Source organism: Ornithorhynchus anatinus, chromosome 19, assembly GCF_004115215.2.
Source record: "Ornithorhynchus anatinus isolate Pmale09 chromosome 19, mOrnAna1.pri.v4, whole genome shotgun sequence".
NCBI lineage: Eukaryota > Metazoa > Chordata > Mammalia > Monotremata > Ornithorhynchidae > Ornithorhynchus > Ornithorhynchus anatinus.
Window position 1 is genome coordinate 6,790,703 of NC_041746.1, and position 19,976 is coordinate 6,810,678.

Sequence of the window (19,976 nt, forward strand, 5' to 3'; positions counted from 1 at the left end):
TGCCCATAACGAGTTTACAGTCTAGAGATGAGCTGACAGCCTAGAGTGAGCTTTCAGATATGAAATACAGATGTTTAAATGTCAACTACCTGGTGCTAGTGGAAGATGAGCTAGCAGAAGTTTGACAGTGTTCTTCATTAGAATAACAATCAGTGGTAATTACTGAGCACTTAGGAAAGCAAAATACAACAGAGATGGTAGATATGTTCTCTGCCCAAAAGGAGCTTATAGTCTAGAAAGGGAATCCTTGCCTGGTAGAAAGAAAGAACTTCCCCTAACTCCTCATCAAATTTTTTGGGCTATTAAACTATCCAAAGCTGACTTTAGACTGTTGTTTATAATAATAATAATAAGGGTACTTGTTAGGCACTTACTGGTGCTTAGTACAGTGCTCTGCACACAGTGTGCGCTCAATAAATACGATTGAATGAATGTGCCAGGCAACGTACTAAGCACTGGGGTGGATACACACAAATCGGGTTGAACACAGTCTGTGTCCCACATGGGGCTCAAATTCTTAATCCCAATTTTACAAATGAGATAACTGAGACACAGAGAAGTTAAGTGACTTACCCAAGGCCATACAGCAGACAAGTGGCAGAACCAGAATTAGAACCCATGACCTTCTGACTCCAAGGCCCGTGGTCTATCCACTATACCATTCCGCTTCCCTATACATAATAGGCTTAATTTTTTATTCTTTCCAACCAGCCTAGATGCACCTAGATGTTTAACTGCATTTAGAACCAAAAAAAATCCTTCCACAGAGAATGAGCCTCAACAATTTTTATTTTTAATGGCAAATGAGTTCCAGAAGCTGGTTTGACTCTGGGCAGCACAAATGAGAAAAAAGCTTCTTAATCTGTGTTTCCTATTCTAATACAAGTTATTATTTAAATACTACTTTATAAAAAGCTATTGTATTAAACTATACTGTTAGAGGATAGGTGTGGCAGAATATTTTAGAGTATAATAGTTATTTAGCAGCTTCAAATGCTCTATTGTCTTGTAAAGATGCGGTATCTCACCTGAGCAATTATGTAGAGGAACCATACATATATTTATAAAGATATATGGTTTACACAAAACAATGAGGCTATTCTTCTCTGGGCAAAGTTCACTGCTCTAGGAATAATCCTTTTATTCATCCAAGCAAAAGTTAAACAAGCCATTTGGCCAGAGAAAACTCAAGGGGTTTAGTAATATGGGTGTAGTCACCAATAAAAAGCCATTTAATGTAAATACAACATTATATTGTGCAGTCAGTAACACTAGACAAGGATAAAAGAAAGGCAACTAACACACAACTTTGAGTTGGGATATTCCAGAGAGATTCTGTATTTTATCCCTTTAATTAAGATTGTATTTCAGAAATTCTTCTGTAGTCAGATACCTCTCAAGTTACAAGATAATTAGAAAGGGCCCTTCTTTCTATGGATGGTTTCATTCATCCTCTGGACAGAGTATCTAGTAAAGCAGGACAAGACTGTCCACCATGAGGTCCTGGAAAATGGTAGCTTATCAGCAAAGAGGTCATGCTCACTGCCACACAGTTTTGCTACGGGAACATCTTAGGTGAATGGGATGAGGGTAGGATTCCGAGGGAAAAGCTGTTGTATGTGAGGTGAAAGCAGCGGGGGGTGGGGGCAGAACAAATGTTGTAGTGGATTGTGGGGAGAACACTGCAGCCAACAGACCAGATAGACAAGCAGCAATCAGCACACAGTAAACGCTCAGTAAATATGATTGACTGAACGAACAAAGTCAGTCACCTAAGCCTCACTGTTTCCCATTAAACCCTCTACATAAGGAGAGCAAATAAGGAAAGCACAGTGAAGGAACAGCAGTGTCAAACTATATTGGAGATCCAACAGTTTAAGGGGAGCTAAATTCCCCTTTGCTTCCTTGCTCCTCTTCCTCTAATTCTGTTCTTATTGTCAAAGTTAAATGGTGATTAATGCAATAGATGAAATTTGATTGGAACACTTTTTGCCTAAGTTAAACAAATCTCTGCCTTTCAAAGATAAGGTCTTTAAAAATTTCCATCAGTTCTCCACACTTACATGTGTCTTGGAAATGATGCCCCTGGCAAAAGTGAGGATCACCATTACCATTATGGTATTATTTAAAGTGCTTACTATTTGTCAAGCACTATTCTAAGCACTGGGGTAACAAGTTAATTAGTAGCCTAAAGGAATACTAACGGGAGTGTGCCCTATTTTCAATTTCTATCTTTAGTTTTTGCCCAATGGGTGATTTCTTTTATGTCCTGAGTTTACGATCCAGTAGAAAAAAAAAAGATTTAAGCAACAACATCAAACTTCACAGTGCTTGAGGGCAATTATGTCCACTGACTCTACTGACTCTTCCTAATACCTGGTACAATGCTCTGCACCCAATAAGTGCTCAATAACCATCATCAACTGAACTGTTCCAATGCCAGTCGAAGACTGTTTGGAGAGAAGAATCATTAAATGCATAAGAGAAAAGAACCGAAATCTGCCCTGCTGAATGGGATTACAAACTGCTTAGTATCAAATGACATCCTGTTCTATGGCATATGTCATATGAACAATCACCTACAAAACATGCTCCAACAGCTCAATTAGGGATGCCAGATCCAACCTTAGATAAGCGTATGCTAAATAAGTTCCTGTCTAAGGGCTCCAAATCTCCTTTAGGCAAGATAGCATTTCCAGGTGCTTCCAGGATGATAAAGCAGCATTCCACGTGACTGGACACCCTGATAATTTAGCTCACCTACTCCCAGGAGGAAGAAGAAACTTAAAAACTTTGCCATAGCTGCAAAGATATGAAGAGACTTTTGTAGAGGATAAATCACCCCACTTCGGAGAGATAAGATCCAAACTTTCAAAAGATAAGTCATGTTGTAGACTGCATCAACATGTTGCTCATTCCAGTATATTTAGGTAATTTCAGTTAAGATAACTGGATAATATTATGTCTTTATTTATGATCTTAGGTTAGTTAAATAAGCTGGTACCAAAGAAGAAAGGTCTAGGTTGTTTCACTTGGCAGCATGGCCTAATCAATCAATTGTATTTATTGAACACAGATGACCATACCACTTAGGATGGCACCTCAGACTGGGAGTCAGGAGACCTGAGTTCTACTCTTTGACCTGCCACTGGCCTTGTGTCCTTTGACAAATCATTTAATGTCTCCATGCCTCAATTTTCCTCATCTTTAAAATAGGGATATCTGTTTTTCCTAACTCAGACTGTGAGCTACTTAGAATGTGTCTGATCAGATTACCTTGTAGTTACACCACTGCTTGGCACCTACGAAATGCTTACAACAGTACTAGTATACTATAATTTCAATTTAATAACAAAATGCAGTATACAGACGGGAAAATTCCAAAATCACTCATTCCCCTTGAGGTTCACTGCAATCACTGTTGGATTCTTTTCCGAAATGCCTCCAAAGAGGCATTCAACCTTCATCTGAGAGAGGGCATCATTTACCGGCAAAATATAAACATTGTTGAAGATAACTTAAAAGGGAGGAGAGCAGGAAAATATTTCACTAGGAGAGTGGATGCTCTTAACTATCTGGAAGTCCTTGACTCCAGAGGAGAGCCTCTCTTTAACAGGTGTGTCTTTAGGGGTGAGGGAGTTTGTTGGAATGCAAAATAGTTGGGGAATCTCCTCAACTAAGACTGGTCAAGGCCTTCCAAATTGCTATTAAAAGTAAATCAATCCCAGTTTTAAAAACAAAGTTCATTACACTCCTATCCAGTCCAACCAATCTTATTTCTTAAAATAGCCTATTTTCATTTTATGTTAAGTACTGCTTTATACTACAGCCTGTCTCCATTGCTTACTGTTTGGTGTACCTGCCAGAAACTTTGTGACATTAACAGCAGCTCTACTGCAAGGAAAAATCCCAACTGCTTCTACCAAAGCAAACAGTAAATGGGAATGGCTGTGCGATACTGTCTTACTAGGCAGCCCTTAAAAGTGAGGATCCAAACTGAATTAGTTCAACAGACTTCACCAAGAACTGGTTTGACAAGAATGATTCTGAGATCAAAGAGATGGAAGAAAGCAAGCAATGTCCTGAACTCCTCATGATTCTGACAAGAGGCTTACCTGCAAGAGCCTAAGTCATAAAATAAAAATCAGTTTAAGGAACATGATGACAAGAAAAGAGAATGTCAAAAAGGGAAAAAAAATATCTAAAGCTTTGCAGGCAGCCACCAAATCAAGGATTTCTGGGCATCTTTGAAGAATCTCTCTGTACACTTGCACTCAGCTCCAGTCTCAATGAAAAGTGCAGATGGCTTCGCCATCACAAAAAAGAGGGGATATCTTAAAAAAAAACAGCAGCCACACATCAGTGATCCTCTTGATACTTATCATCATGGAGAATTGAAAGCTCCACAATTCCCTTTGAGGGCATGGCCCTTCTCTAACCTTCAAGGAACTCTCACTACAGCGAGGGCAATAAAGAACAATAAAACTCTCATATCTAATAACATGCATGCTGAGATCTACAAGCAGTGAGAAGATGTATTGCTAAGGCACCTGTAGTAGCTCTTTTTAACATGTGGAACCCTGAAGCAAGACCACGAGATTCCAAGGCTATCACCATCTTGAAAAAAGACAGTGAGACAGCTGAATGCAGAAGGTAACTTGGCATTTTGCTACTCCCCATTTGTGTTAAAATCCTTCTCATGCCCCTTCCAGCCCACTTCTAAACAGTACTGTTAACAGTGTAATCTCAGAACTGTCACATAATGAACTTGACTTTTGTGGCACATTAGATACAGGAGAAGTATGGTGAATAACAACAGCTTGCCTACCATAGTCACTGATCTCCTACTACAGCCCAGCCCACACACTTCAATCCTCTAATGTCAGTTTGCTCACTGTGCCTTGATTTTGTCTATCTCATCAGTGACTCCTCCCCCAATCCATAAATGCCAGAACAGAACTATTCCCACCTTCAAAGGTTTATTAAGGTCACATCTCTTCCAAGAGGCCTTCTCCAATTAAGCTTTTCTCCAACTCCCTCTTCCTTCTGCATCATCTATCCAATTGGATCAGTAACCTTTAAGAACTCGATATTCACCCCACCTTCAGCCCCACAGCGCTTATGTACCTATTCATTATTTATATATACTTAGTCTGTCTCCCCACCTAGACTGTAAACTCATTGTGGGCAGGGAATTTGTCTACCAACCCTCTTGTACTGTACTCTCCCATGAGCTTAATACAGTGCTGTGCACACAGTAAGCGCTCAAATACCATCAATTGATTGTTCCCTAGATGCTTATTTGCTTATTTGTATTTTGAATTTGGGTGAAGGAGGCAAAAGAGGGGTACACTTTCAGGGAGAGAGTAAGCGGAGAAGAATTTAGGAGTGACATGTGATTTTGGGTCAGAGACACCTGAGTTGAGGGAGGCGGAGAGTCCAGCCACAAAATCTGCAAGATGTGAAAATGTCAGTCTTTGCCTTCTCTATAGCTGGAGAGAAAAGAGTGCCCATAATACTTAGGAAGCTGGCATCCACATTTATAACAATACTTGACACTATTAGCAAAACTGAGCTCTAACACCTTTTGCCCAAGTTTGATCGCTCTGAGAAGTTAGCCAAGATTGTAAGACAACTGTCTGATGATTATGTCAAAAGTTGAAAGTGCCTTAACTCACACTTTGCCCATCATTAAACAAAGTTGTGAATTAGTTCAATATTACTCAGCCTATTCTGGCCAGCCATGTTTGAAAGCAGAAAAAGAGACCTGGAACTTGTGTAAGATTATGTTTTGGTCCCTACAGGCAACTTTCAACTCAAGAGACAGTAAATATCATTGAGAGTCCTTGGAAGAATCATTTAAAAGTTTCTCTAGCCTGGTGACTGGACTCTGGATGCACATGCACAGCTAAAAATTATGAACTGCTTCTCGGACTCAATAGAACAGGATGGTTTAGTGATTACCTGAAGACAGAAGCTTCAGTTTACACCTGAAAATACCAGTTTACACCTGAAAAGCCCTAGGCATTTCTAATTGCATTTGCTCCGGCATCATACTGTCCAATGAGGCATAGATAGAAAACCAAAAAAGCAGAAAACTGCATCTAGAAGGTCAGAATATCCTTTGGGTGACTGACCAGCAGAGTTTGGGACCAATGTGGTGCCAAGCTTCAGACCATGCTGAAGGTTTTCAGGGCAATCATGGTGCCCAATCATCTATATGCCAATTTAACTTAAGACCACTACACGTCATATCCGGTTTTTGGAGCATCATCACTTTCATCAATATTTATTAAACACCTACAATGCGCATAAAGCTGAATTAAGCACATGAGGATATACAAAGAAAATTTTAACTGAAGATTGAACTTGTCCACAAACAGCTCACAATCTAGTGGGGATTAGGGGGAGGGGAAAGACAGACCAATAAATAATTGACAATTAAACATCAAAGATAACCCACTTAAACAAGTTCTGTTCAACGAGATCCTGGAGAACAGCACCATGACCCCCATCTCCTTCTCCTCTCCATCCACCTTGTCCCCGTTTGAATAATTCACAGGAAAATAACTTAGATTAAGAATTTTAGGAAGGTCACAGGCCTCGTTCATTCACTCTCCTACCAAATGGCAGGGGAAGCACTGAATGTCCTGCTACTCAGCCTGCCTGCCTCCGTTTTCCTCCCCAGGCCTCTCTTTTTACAGTGTTAGCCTTATGGTCCAGCTTTCGCTTCACAAACTGCTGTGTCTCCCTTCTCGGGAAGGGTCTTTGCTCTTGCCCAACTACTCTACCACAAAAAGAAAGTTTCCTAGTAGAAATCTCCCTTCTTCTAGTACCAGAGCTGGTGGCTTACAACCCTCTGATGTCATACCAATATCCTGACTGCTTTGTAAACTCTTCCATTTTAGCCATTCCTAAAAGGAGGCAATCTGCTTAACGGCTTAAGTGGCAACATCTGCCTCTCCCCTTGCTAGATATACTTAGAACAACTAATCTGTAAAATGGGGACAAGACAGTTTACCTCTTACAATTGTGAGCCTGGTGAGGGCCAAGGATTGTGTCTGATTTATCTGACCCAGAATTTAGCAGAGAATAATTCCGTAATAAATTCCACAATAATAATCAAATGTCAAGAAAGGATCATCGACAAAGTGGTCTTCCAAAACAGCTAGTCTACCAGCCTATCACTCCTTTATGGGAAAAGATCAGGATCCCCAAACAGCGGCTTTAAAGTGAGTTAAAGGAGGAACCACAAGAAAAGAGGGCCAAAGAAACAGTTAAAGATGCGACAAAGCACAACAGTAAGCAAAGCAGCATACCTAGGGATAGTTGGGAAATAGCAGTTACCGACAGACCAACTAGGCATGCAACAACAAGGTGGGTATTTTAAGTTTCCAGAAAGACTGGGCACCAAAAAGTAAAATTCAAATAGGCTCCAGAAACTGAAAAAACAAAGCCAAGGGAGCTCTATATGTGTGCAGCATGTGACATTATTGATCTTTTCAATCCCACCTGCGCACATGGATACAATCAAGAGTTTCATCTTCAAAACTGAAGGAAACACGTGTGCCGAGGTGCACACACATCTACATACAATATTCCAATTCTAAATGTCGGCAATGTGAAAAATTAGTGTTTGGTTTCAGACATATCTTCCAACCTTTGAATGTTAATTTCTATATTAAAGGAGACAGCCATTTCTAAACTTAATACTTATAGTGTTTTTATTAACAAGCTTTCATTGGAAAGTTCTGAATGGGTTAATACAGCAGGCACATTGGCTTCAATGTTTGGCATCTGACAGTCAACAGAACTGCACTTTATTTTTACAATTCTGTTACAACACAGTGAATTTTTAGGGCAAGACATGTAACCAATCGCTGTCATAGAACTGTTCAATATGAGCTTTTGGTCATTTTGGTTTCCTTGTTCTGAATTTACCATAACATCAGTCTGTGGTAGACTCTGATCCGCCACGCTTTCAGGCTTGTCCACCTGTTTCACTAAATAAGTGCCCGTGTTTTCATTCCCATTTACTTCCGTACTTCCAACATCACAAGTGTCTCCATTTTTACAGAGGAGTTCCCTTTGGTTTGGTAATGTACTACTCTGAGGATCACAGCACGGATTTATTAAAGACCCAGTGCTTCTGCAGATAACCGGCAGGGAGTCTGTCGTCTTTGGAGGAGTCTTCGAGTTTTCCTCTGGGCTCTGGATGCTATGTGCATTTGTCTTGTTAATTCTTTCATGCGAGGGGATGTGTTGGATTGAGTGGAGAAAAAAATTTCTAGGCAGAGAGTTCTGCATTACTGGTCTTCTTATTCGTCCTTGAAGACAGTGGCAGTGACAGACATGCTCAACGGGATGCACGAAGCCTCCAGTGGCCTGTGGTGCAGCACTTGGGGGGGCCACGTTATTTTGGATTTGCATGAAGTTTCCAGTCCCAGGAATGCACTGGTAGCACAGGCAGTTGGCTAACTGTTGACATGAGTGAGGAGGGCACCTCACACCCACCTGCTTGTAGGCACTTGGGCAGCTACTTCTCCTGTTCATGGGGAAGAGCTGGCATACAGAGTGCTGTTCAGTAGAGGGCTGCCCCAAGGCAGAGCCAGTTTCACTTCTGATGCTTTTGTTGAGCTCACTGTTATAGGTGGCAAGTATAGGGGTGCCCATGTTCTTCAGCTGGCCATTGAAAAATTCAGGGCAAATGTGGGTTTCTTCATATACCGCCTTCTCCGAAGTACTACAGTTATGTGATGCCAGAGGCTCCAGCTCAAAAAACTCATGCTCTAGGTCAGGTTTCTGACCTCGAGAGTCCAACTGGTATTTGTTCAGAGTACGTGCTTTGCTCTGGCCCTTGTCCTCTTGACTCGTAGACAGAGCGTGGGAGAAGGTGTTACACTGTAGCTTTTTGGGCCACGGAATCTGGCCACAGGTGCCGTGGGGCCCGAGGCACCGGCACATGCACTGGAAGAAGAAGGTGGCAAAAGCCCAACTGATGCCCATTATTAGCATCATAAAAGTGCCAAGCTGGGTGTAAGCTAAAACGGTGGAGGGCATCATCATCGCACCAGCCACGAAAGTGGTCAGCGCAGCCATGGCAATCGCAGAGCCCATGCGGCTTAGAGAGAAGATCACCTTCCCTTCTCGATCAGGGTCAGGAGCCAACCGATAAGCAACCCCATAGTGGACCGCAAAGTCCACGGACAAGCCCACGGCTACCGAAATTGTGACAGACTCTAACACATTCAGCTCCCACCCAAGGAGAACCAGGGAACCGACCGTGACGAATATAGTTCCGGCTATTGACACGATTGCATAAAGGCTGATTATTACGTTCCAAGTCGTAAGGAGCATGACGCTGAATGCAACCGCAACGGAAAGGCCCATGGCAATGAGGGTGCCATCTGACAGACTATCCTGAAGGTCATAGAACTCTAAGTTGCTGACAAACCAGCCATTCGCCAGGCCTTCTGGTGCTGAGTTGAGCTCGTCTGAAATCCACGAGTCCACCTCTTTGTAGAACTGATGCATCTTTTCATACGCCAAGGTGAAGAGGTAGGTGCTCTGGAACTCCAACACTACAGCCCTGATGGTGTCATTAATGTCAAACCTCGGGCCTGGGGTTTTGCTGTCCAAATGGTAGCCAGTGCTCCTTTCAAGCTCCATGATTGCCCTCTTGATGCACAGCTCAAAAATTTCTTGCTTATAGGGAAAGCTCCAGTGGCTGCAGCATGGGTAAAGAGCTGGCTCGTCACAATCCTGGTTTTCCATCCACTGCTTGAAGGTCTCAATGAAGCAACTTGTAAAGTCTTGTTCATCTGTTTGGTGAAAGAAAGTCTGATTTCTTAACTTCTGGCAAAAGCGCAAGATCCAGACCTGGGAAGCGGGGCTGGCAATGTTGAAACTGCTATCTAGTCTCAGCTTCCCTTTACTCTTAGGGTTTAGCGGATTCCCATTGTCTTCGGGGGATACGCCCCAGATTATCGTGATGGGCATATGGAGTTCCTCACCGTGGTGGACGCGTTCGAACATGAAAAGCTTTTTGTACTCTGCATCGTAGCGTTCGAAGGGGTGAGAAGACCTGAACACCTGGAACTCAGAGAGCTCTAACGATGGGAGTTTCATCTTTGGATTAATACAGACGATGTATGCCCCGCCTACGGTTAAGGCAAGGAACCAGAACAGCCAAACGTAGCGGAACTTAATGACGATACACGGCAACACTTTCTCAAAGAAAATTCGAGATGCCTCGGAAATGGTGAAAACAACTTTGTGGCACTTTTGGCACAGCACTGTCCAGCAACTTTTGTGGCTATATAGTCGCCGCTGGGGCTTTCTGAAGCAATTGAATATATTGAGGAGATACCGCTCGTGAAGTACAACCACCGCAGGGAGCCAGGTTACCATTAACACATAATTCACCAATATGGCAGTTCCCGCATAAACGCCAAAGCACCTGATGGCTGTGATATTGCTAACATAATTGGCATAAAAGGCAGCTGCAGTGGTAAAACTGGTTACAAACATGGAGAGAGCTGCATGTTGCAAGGTGATGCTCACTGTTTCAGATGTTTCAGCATGAGGCTTATCAAATTTTGTGTAATTCCAAACATCGCACAAGACAAAAGCATCATCTGCTCCAATCCCAACCAAAATGATTAGTGCAGTCAGGTTCATAAAAGGAAAAAATTCAAAGTTAAAGACGACTCGATAGAGAAAATATGAAACAATCAATGAACTAATTATTGCAAACATGGTCATCAGGGTGATAAACATGGACCTGGTATAGACACATATGACTAAGAGGACAATCACAATAGCTATGGCAGGATACACGGTATCCATTAAAAGGTAATCTTGAAACAAACTGTGCTTGATTCCAAACTCAATTCCTGTTATGGTGGTTATACCATCTGACGAGTTCCAGTTCTCAAAATTGTCCAAATAAATGTTCATCATGCTTTCGCCTTTTTCCGTAGGAGAAAAGAGCATGCTGTATTTTAAAGCTGGCATAGCCAAGTCGGTTGTCTTTGGGCTCAGAAAGTCTTTGTCGACTAGGTAGTGGAGGATCTGGTAAACCGCATTGTATTTTGTACATTTACGAGGCACGTTTGTACACTTAAGCTGGTCCTTCCTTCTGGCTACCATATCCCAACAATCCGGTCCCAGGGTTCCATTGTAGTAGTATTTGGCACACGTACGAAGCAGCTTCAGGGTATGGGAAACGTCTCTTTCTACGATTTTTTGACAGGATGATCTATTGTTTAGAATGGCAATGTAGTTGCCCAGGGTCCAGCTGGGACAACACGAAGCAGCAGTGGTCCTCTGGCAGAGATCGCCAAATTGGGCATGGGATCTGATCTGGAGAGACAGGAACATACAGAAAGATTGAGAAACCTCCTGTTTGTCAAATGGTTCTCTCGAGGGAGGGCTAATATGAGGAAGACGAGACTGGAGAAGTCGGGGTCATGCTCTTCTGTAACTGCTGGTCACGGGCTTACATGGGGCAGTGTCGCAGATCCAGCGTAGGAGAGGGTTTTTACAGCAAGCCTTGGTGTGAAGGGAAAAGACTAGAAACAACCAGTGCGGCTGAGCAATGGGGCCTGGGGGGAGATGACTCAGGATCTCTCGGATTGCCACAAAAGGCTTGGGGATCTTAAGTACAAGTACAATGAACAGTTTAAAGGGGTGACACCACTCTTCTCTGGCGTGGGAGTAGGAGGTCCTTCTCCACCCTTCTCTTCCCTAAAGATTTCTCCTTTTTGGTAGAGATGCCCTAAATATCCGAGTTTGTATACTCATGTCTCTGGGCAGTGTAAAAATCCAACTGACTCTTCAAAAGAGGGTTCTGCAGAGTAAAAGGGGATAATTTATGGGAGATTATTCAACATCTTTCTCAATGTAGAAACAGTGGGCTTCTGAAGGTTTGCTTTTAAGCCTTCTGATTCCAGCACTTCTTTGTTTTATACATGCCAGTTCTCCATTTCGTGGTTTTAAAGTGAGATGTTGCCATACATAATCAATCCTCATTGATGTTACTCTCATCCAACACAATTACTATCCCTAGATCTATTCTAAATGCCTGGTTAGCAATTGCTCTCTAGGTGAGCGGAACATGGAGAAGCAGTATGGCCTTGTGGATAGAGCATGGGCCTAAGAGTCAGAAGGTCATGGGTTCTAATCCCAGCTCCACCACTTTGCTATGTGTCCCTGGACATGTCACTTCACTTTTCTGTGCCTCAGTTACCTCATGTGTAAAAGGGAGATTGAGATTGTGAGCCCCACGTGGGACAGTGTCTAACTTGATTTGCTTGTATCCACCCCAGCGCTTAGTACAAGTGCCTGGCACATAGTAAGCGCTAAACAAATACCACAATTATTATTATTATTACGATCAAAAAAGAGTTAACATTCTGATGAAGGTTTTGGCATTTGTAAAGACATTTTACAAGCAAATTTCAAAACTGTGATGGCCTGGCATTCCATAAAAACAGGATAATTCAGATTTGATTGTTTCCAGATAAAAACAGTCACATATGGCAACTCAGGAAAAACTGAACAACTTAATAAATAAAAGGAAGCCCTAGAATAGCATATCTCTATTTTTCATGGCGGCAATCCAGATCTATTCTACAAAGGAATAATGTGCACATCCTTTGGGGACAGTCTGGTGAATGGGGAGGGGCGCACTGTGAAGTGATCACCAGAAATCCAGTTTTAAGATGGGAAGGGGGCTAACTCTTATCTTGTTTTGCAACCTACCCTGTAAGCTGTGGGGAACACAGAAGTAGTAGATGAAGTGATAATGCCAAAGATGATAATAACGATTGTCAGGTACGAGTTAAAAAGAGGACAGACTATTCGGTCTTTGAATAACCTCTCAAAATTAGTAGCTTGGAAAAGGGGGAAAGGGAGGTAAACAGGGTTGCCATTATATGCACAGACCAGAAATGAAATATGAAAAGTCCATGGGAAACCAACACATGCCTGAGAAGTGACCTTAGTTATTAATGGTTATCCTTTGACTTTGGGGGTCTATGCAAATTTATGGGGAGTTAAATGATAGGTCACCCTCAAACATGGAAAGATATGGATCCACCAGACAGCTATAACAAACAAGCATTTATGTGCAAAAAGCCCTTTGGTTTTTTGGAGTAATCAATTTGTACTTGCAGTGAGACTCATGTATGATGTAAACATGTATTAGTAATATCTTGGGAAAAGTCTTCTGGAAGGTAAATCTTTTAGGGTAAGAATAACTTCTTACCCTATATTCATATTGAGAATAAAGAGATCTCTAATTCTAAGAATTTGAGTATTTTAACCACCAGACCTGTTGCAGTAGTTATAGTATTTATTAAACCCTGTGCGCAGAACTCCATCCTAAGCACATGGCATAGCATGGCCAAGAAAGCCTCTCTAGTTAGTAGTGGAATTGACTTAAAATTAGGAGGTATAAAGGAAGGGAAGAAAAAGGCACAAAATGAAAGACAAGGATTGAAATATCTTGTTTCTTTAACCACTACCAAAGGCACATATGAAATAGTAAAATTTGAAGAGGAATGGGACTAACAGACAAAAAAGAAATTTAACACCTTGACTAACCACATTTTCAGTTTAGCAACTTAATACTAGGTGACAAAGAAATATTTTAAGATGTCTCACACTGGTAAAAGAAGAGGAAGACAAACAAAATATTACACCCATTTGCCCTGAAATGCAGGGGCTGCATTCTTGAAAATACTTGTGCTAAATAAAACTGGCACTGTATCTAGAATCATGTTGTCAGATCAACATTTCCCAGTAAGCTCTCAATAAATATAATTGATTGATTGATTCCTGAGAAACAGCATGGCCTGGTGGAAAGAGCCTGGGTGTCAGAGGATTTACGTTCTAATCCTGGCTCCGCCGCACACTTGCTGTGTGACCTCAGGCAAGTCACAACTTCTTTGTGCCTCAGTTACCTCATCTGCAAAAATGGGGATTCAATACCTGTTTCTCCCTCCTACTTAGACTATGAGCCCCATGTGGGACCCGATTACCTAGTAGCTACCTTAGATCTTAGTACAGTGCTTGGCATATAGTAAGCACTTAACAAATACCACAATTATTATTATTACTATCATTCCAAGCAACATTCCAGCCAAAATGCATAGTGAAGACGTGTTATAGCAGATCTGAATCTACGTCTCTATATTATACAGCCTGCTTAACTTCCACCCAGCGTGCAACTTTAGAAAGCAAATATAATGCATACTACTAAACGAGAATGCTCTTTAACAGAGGAAAGGTCTTGGGAACTAATTCCTCTGCCCCTGTGGCTGATGTTATTTTTGATGCTGAGCAGCCCAGCTGTAGGGTTGTACTAGCTTTCTGTCCTCTTCTCTCTAACCTCACTAAGATAAATAGGGTGTTCTGCCTCTTCTCTTCCAAACAATACCTGCCCTTCAATCTTGCTCTGCACTTCTGCCCAGTGTTTTCAGAGCCTGGAAAAGAAGTTCCATCAGCAGAATGGCCCTGCTTACTTTAGAGTGGACAGCTGCCCCTTTAGACTGTAAACTCATCAAGGGCAGGGAACATGTCTACCAACTCTGTCAATGTCGTATTCACCCAGGTGCTCCGTACAGTGTTTTGCACACTGTAAGGACTGAATAAATGGACAGGGAATGTGTTTATTTTTATATTGTACTCTCCCAAGCAGTTAGTACAGTGCTCTGCACATAGTAAGCGTGCTATAAATAGACTGATTGATAAATATGAACGACTGACAGGCAATTCTAGTAATTTGAGCACCATCAAATCCCCTGAACTTTGGGTAGCAGCACATACTAAAATCTGCTTTGGCTTGTGGTAGCAGAGTGTCTGTCCTCATCAGGGCCAAGAGGTCAGAGTGACAAGAATGACAGTAACAGCAGGGAAAGCTTCCCCACTTTCCTCGTGATTACCATCTTCCTAAAGGTTGTCCTCAGGTCACAGCAGAAATGCCCTCAAAAGGTAGGTAACCTAGAGGATCAGGGAGCCAAATGCAGTTCCTTTAAAAACATGCATTTCTGGAAAGGAGAGATGACGGCCCCAGAAATTCAGCAACTTTTTATTTTGGGGATCAAGGCCGGCTTGATTCATCAGAACCACTGGCTTGTAATTGAAAAGAGGACTGACTGTAGTTTGGATTAAATGCATCACAAATGCAGACGGTGACAGCACAAACATCTGTTCTCATCAAAATATTACACTGATTACTATAACATTCCCCAAAGTCAACAAACTAGCAATTATGCCTTTCTGCTGTGTGTAATTTTGTGAACATCCCATCCATCTTGAGACTTGATACAATTAAGTACTTACGTGCAATAACTAGAGTTTGAGAAAATAAATCCTGCCAAATACTTTGGGGATTCTGACTGCTCAAAACACCTTGAAAATAAAGCCAAATAAATAAGGAAAAATCCCACAAAGTGCTTTGAGCTCCTTGGAGACTGGCACAAGATGATAAGGTATTATCACCATCTGAAATCTAAGGAAATTTGAATGGTTTCCTCCAGCTTTTTCTTCAGGATAGTTTTCCACTAAATTTGCTATATATAATCTTACTGTTCCGTTCAGCACAGAATTGAAGGCAGATTAGATGACAGGGTCAAGAGGCACATAAGGTGTAGAAAAACCAGGTGTTACTATTATTGGCAAAAATAGTTTATTATATATGATCATCTTCTCATCTTTTTGTTTTCTTTCATTAATTAGCACTTAGTCACACCTAGCAACAGGATTCCAGTCAGAGCTACCATCCAAGAGTGTAAGCCTCCTTCCGAGGGGAAAAGCAGGAAGCTACCCTATGCCTTCAAAAAGCTGTATGATTTAATAGGCGTCTTTGAAATCTTACCTGGCTGGTAAATTTCAAAGTTTTGAATTGATTCATGAGTTTTAAAGGGATTGTTGAGACTAAAGACTCGATAAAACCAGAAATCTCAGGAGTGGAACTGTCATGGGAACCCAAGGGTAATAAACGATTTTGGGAAGAACACCATGATAATTGCATTCAGTGAGACATACATCTCCTTGGATGTGGATGTACCATATGTAATATCCCTAATTTTCTGCTAATAACTTCTCAACCTTTTACCCACTTTTTACATCCCTAACTTTACCTTCTTATAACCTGTTAAATGCTTTTCTTCCCTGAATTTATCCTCACCTTCAGTCTGTTGATATATTTTCACTGCACAACTTTCTGTGGTAACATATTCCACAGATTTATCAATGTAAACTTGGGGGTAGGGATCCCACTGCATTGTACTCTCCCAAGTGCTTAGCACAGTGTTCTAAACACAGTAAGCCCTCAATAAATGCCACTGATTGAATGAACACCTATGAAAAAGCTTTTTCTCTTGTTTGTTTTGAACTTAAGACACTCCAACTCCATTAGATGACTGGGGTTATGGAATTTGGTGAACAACTGTTATGAGTTTATCTTGTCCTTATATTTCAACATCTTGTTGGTTCCCTCATGTCCCTTCTCAGCCTCACTCCTAATTCTTTCTGTCTATTCTCAAAGGAAATTTGTTCCATCTCCTTGCCTTTCCTGGTAGTTTATTCTGGTCCACTGTATCTTGTCTACCTGAATTCAGTGTAGGAGGATTCCACAGTTCCACATAATGGCAAGGCTATACTCTTCGTTTTGTTTCCAATATGCTTCCTATTGACAGGCTTTTTTTTTTTACTACCACTGCACACTTATGCCATTTCTTAACAAAGCAACTGTAGACATGCCTTTCTGCCCTATAGAAGCTCAGATAAAGTGGGAGCTGGAACATAGGAGTGAACAGAGCAATAAGTATCACTGGAGAGATGGAGGTGTATTTATTAAATTGGTTCATAGCTTTGTTCTATTTGGATCTGGGTAGAGAATGAGAAAAGTCACAGAAAAACAGGGATTCCTACAAAAAGAAAGATTTTTCTCTCCCTAAAGTACAAACGATCTACTTTGCTGTGCATTGACTTCTCAGGGCTACTATGCTGAATCTTATCAGGGTACATGTTAATGTGCTTTCAATTATGGATCAGTCATAGTTTGAGGAGTTCTGACACAAATATAATGAATTTTTTTTTGCATGGCCCTTGTTTGGTCATTTTACATGAGTAGAAACAAGTCTGTAAAATTACTTTGAAAATCTAAAGATATTTTAGTTCCAAAATGGCTTTATGTTTTTTGTTGCTGTTGTCACGTTAGCATTTTAGAAAACAGAGTCAGAGTTAAGTCATCAGAAGCAGTGTTTTCTTGAATGTTTCTGTGCTTTGAGGTAGCAAAAAATTTAAATCTCAATATAGTGTAGTCTAGATTGGATTACTTTGGTCTTTCACTTAGACATTGGGTTTATACCTTTTCAATTCCCCTGCCCCAACTTTTCCTCTAAATATTCCTTCTACCTCACAGGTCTAAACGATCCATTGATTGCAAGAGAACCATGCGCTTAACAACATAATTTAGATGCTGACAAATTTCCTTAGGGGAAAAATGCAAGAAATAATGAACCAGGATTATTTCTTCCTTTTGGCAGAGAAAAATGAAAGGAAACAAAAGAGAAAAGAAAAAAAAGTTCTCAGACTATTATCCTGAAAGGAAATACTCTGTGAAATAAAATTGGAACCCTCAAGAAAGAGTAACAATGGAATAGAAAAACAAAGGCCAGGATTATTTTGTTTGTTTTGTTTTTTCTAAAGAGATGATGAGTTTTGAAGGTGTAGGGAGAGTAAAGAGACACTTTGATCCTGACCTGAAAGAATGCAAAGCTGTTATTGAGCTGTGCCTGCCTGGGGAGTGTTTATACTGCACATGGTAAGAAGCTCAAGTACTTTCATCTCTGAATCCATATAAGAAATTTCAAATGCAGAGACTCATCTCTGTTTGATAGATTTAAGTTTCACTTTACCTACCTTCATATTATCTATATTGCACATTGATTTAATCGCATGCAAGTTCCATAGGCCTTCTCCTCCTGCTGAGGTAAACACCACTCTTGAGTAGCGGTTACCTGTGGATATAGAAAAAAAAGGATTTAAGTGAACAGCTATTCAGTAAAGCTCATGCCTGGGGAACATAATATTTAAAAACTCAATTTAATTTCAATTGCCTCTTTAATGAACTCCTCAGAGACTTTGTCTCAGTTAATCCTCTCAAAAGTCCCACTTCTAAATGATCTTAATTGGATTAATAGGAATTACTCATTTTAAACTCCTCAAAATTAAAAAATGTATATACAAGAATGGAAGGATTTGTCCTTTTAGTCATTAAATTTGTTAGTCTTTATATGTTAAACTCAGTCTTTATATGTTAAACTCAGTTCAGAAACCATTACACTGTATTTAAATTGTTCTTTGTAGAAAACCTATATAAAACTGACCTTAGATATTTTCATTAGGTCTTCAGTGAACAAAAATAATGGGTAGACATTAATCAAATATCATTCCATTCTTGTTGCTTTTTGGCTCGTTGACATGGTAAAAGAAAAATAATGATGTGTGCGTGAATGCAAGGGTTTTTTTGTTTGTTTTTTTTTAAAGGTATTTCTTAAGCACTTACAAGATGCCAGGCACTGTTCTAAGCACTGAGGTAAAAACAAAGCCATCAGATTGGACATAGTCCATGACCCACATGGGGCTCACAGTCTTAATCCACATTTTCCAGATGAGGTAACTGAGGCACAGAGAAGTTAAGTGATTTGCCCAAGGTCACACCACAGACCCAGGTTCTTTTGGCTCCCATGCCCATGCTCTATCCACTAGGCCAAGCTGCTTCTCTAATGTTGAGTAGTATAGTGAATGGGTGGGAATGGGAAGTGTTAATTAAACCAAAACCTCTCCAAGTAGGACAGAAATAGAGAGGTAGTGGGAGACTAACACAAATACTTATCAGTCTATGATAGATAACTACCATCCTGAGTTAAACCTAAAAGCCACAAGTCTACCTAGAGATTTGTTTTTCCTCACATAATGCTACTCACTTGGAATGTCACAGAAAAAGCTGTCTTTGTGGAAGTTCCAATCAGCTTGTCTTTTCTCTCTCTCATAGTGATCATCTGACCATCTGTCATCTCGATGGCTAAAATGAAAGAAACAACTTTATTTTCAAGCAAACCATAGCCTTTGAAAGGCTGAGAAATGCCAAGGGTCTTCAAAATTTAAAGCCCATATAATATGACTCTAAATAGTAAATTAGAAGAATCATTTATAGCAAACTAGATTAATGCACTCTGCTCTGAAAATTCTTAGGGAAACAAAATCTTTAACCCACTATGCTGCTCATAGACATTTTAATGTCAAAATACATCAGTCTGCATATTTCATAGTTTAATCCTTTTCCAAATACTAAAAGGGTTATATTTAATTATGATAATTAATTAATTATATTTAAATTAATTCACTTAATTTAACAAACCTCAAAGAGGGTTATGTTTAATTATGACTAATCCAAAAATCAAGAAGTATTACCTTTTGGCTTGTTCATCCGCATATTTAAAAGGATAATTTGCTAAGGTTGCTTTGTAGCCGGTATTTTTCACCATGTTATTCCATGTGACCAGCCTCTGACCTATTGCTGTTCCTCTGGGTTCAAAACCCTATGGCAAAACATTACAAACCTAGATTAACATATTTTATTTCAGTTAAGTATTGCTTTACTAATATTTTAGAAAATGAATTTCAATGAATTCTACGCATTTATTATAACGGTATTAAAATGATTTGACATTATGAGAGGCTTCATGAACCCGGTAGTCTGGGATTCTTGGGCTCATTATATGCCTCAGGTAGAATACACAGATCAAGGCTTATTTTTCTAATTCCTGACTAAACAGTTAGAATACAAGCACACATTATCCAGTAAGAAGATTGTCCAATTTAATCAGTTACATCATGAGGTATTTTACACTTACTATCACTACCCTTGCTCAGACATGTTTTTCTCTTTCACTTTTCTA

At 40.4% G+C, this 19,976-nt stretch overlaps 1 protein-coding gene across 5 annotated transcripts in view; it reads right to left on the reverse strand.

Annotated features, from left to right (window-relative positions):
- Positions 1 to 6,254: 6,254 nt before the first annotated feature.
- Positions 6,255 to 19,976, reverse strand: part of DISP1 (dispatched RND transporter family member 1) — a 118,362-nt gene continuing 104,640 nt past the window's right edge. For all 5 annotated transcript variants that reach the window (XM_029046991.2, XM_029046989.2, XM_039914800.1 and 2 more), the window contains 4 exons: positions 19,489 to 19,616; positions 19,002 to 19,099; positions 17,935 to 18,032; positions 6,255 to 11,364 (listed from right to left, as the gene is read on the reverse strand). In XM_029046991.2, coding sequence (XP_028902824.1) covers positions 7,714 to 11,364; positions 17,935 to 18,032; positions 19,002 to 19,099; positions 19,489 to 19,616 — 3,975 coding nt within the window. In that variant the 3' untranslated portion in view covers positions 6,255 to 7,713. The remainder of the gene's footprint in view (positions 11,365 to 17,934; positions 18,033 to 19,001; positions 19,100 to 19,488; positions 19,617 to 19,976) is intronic.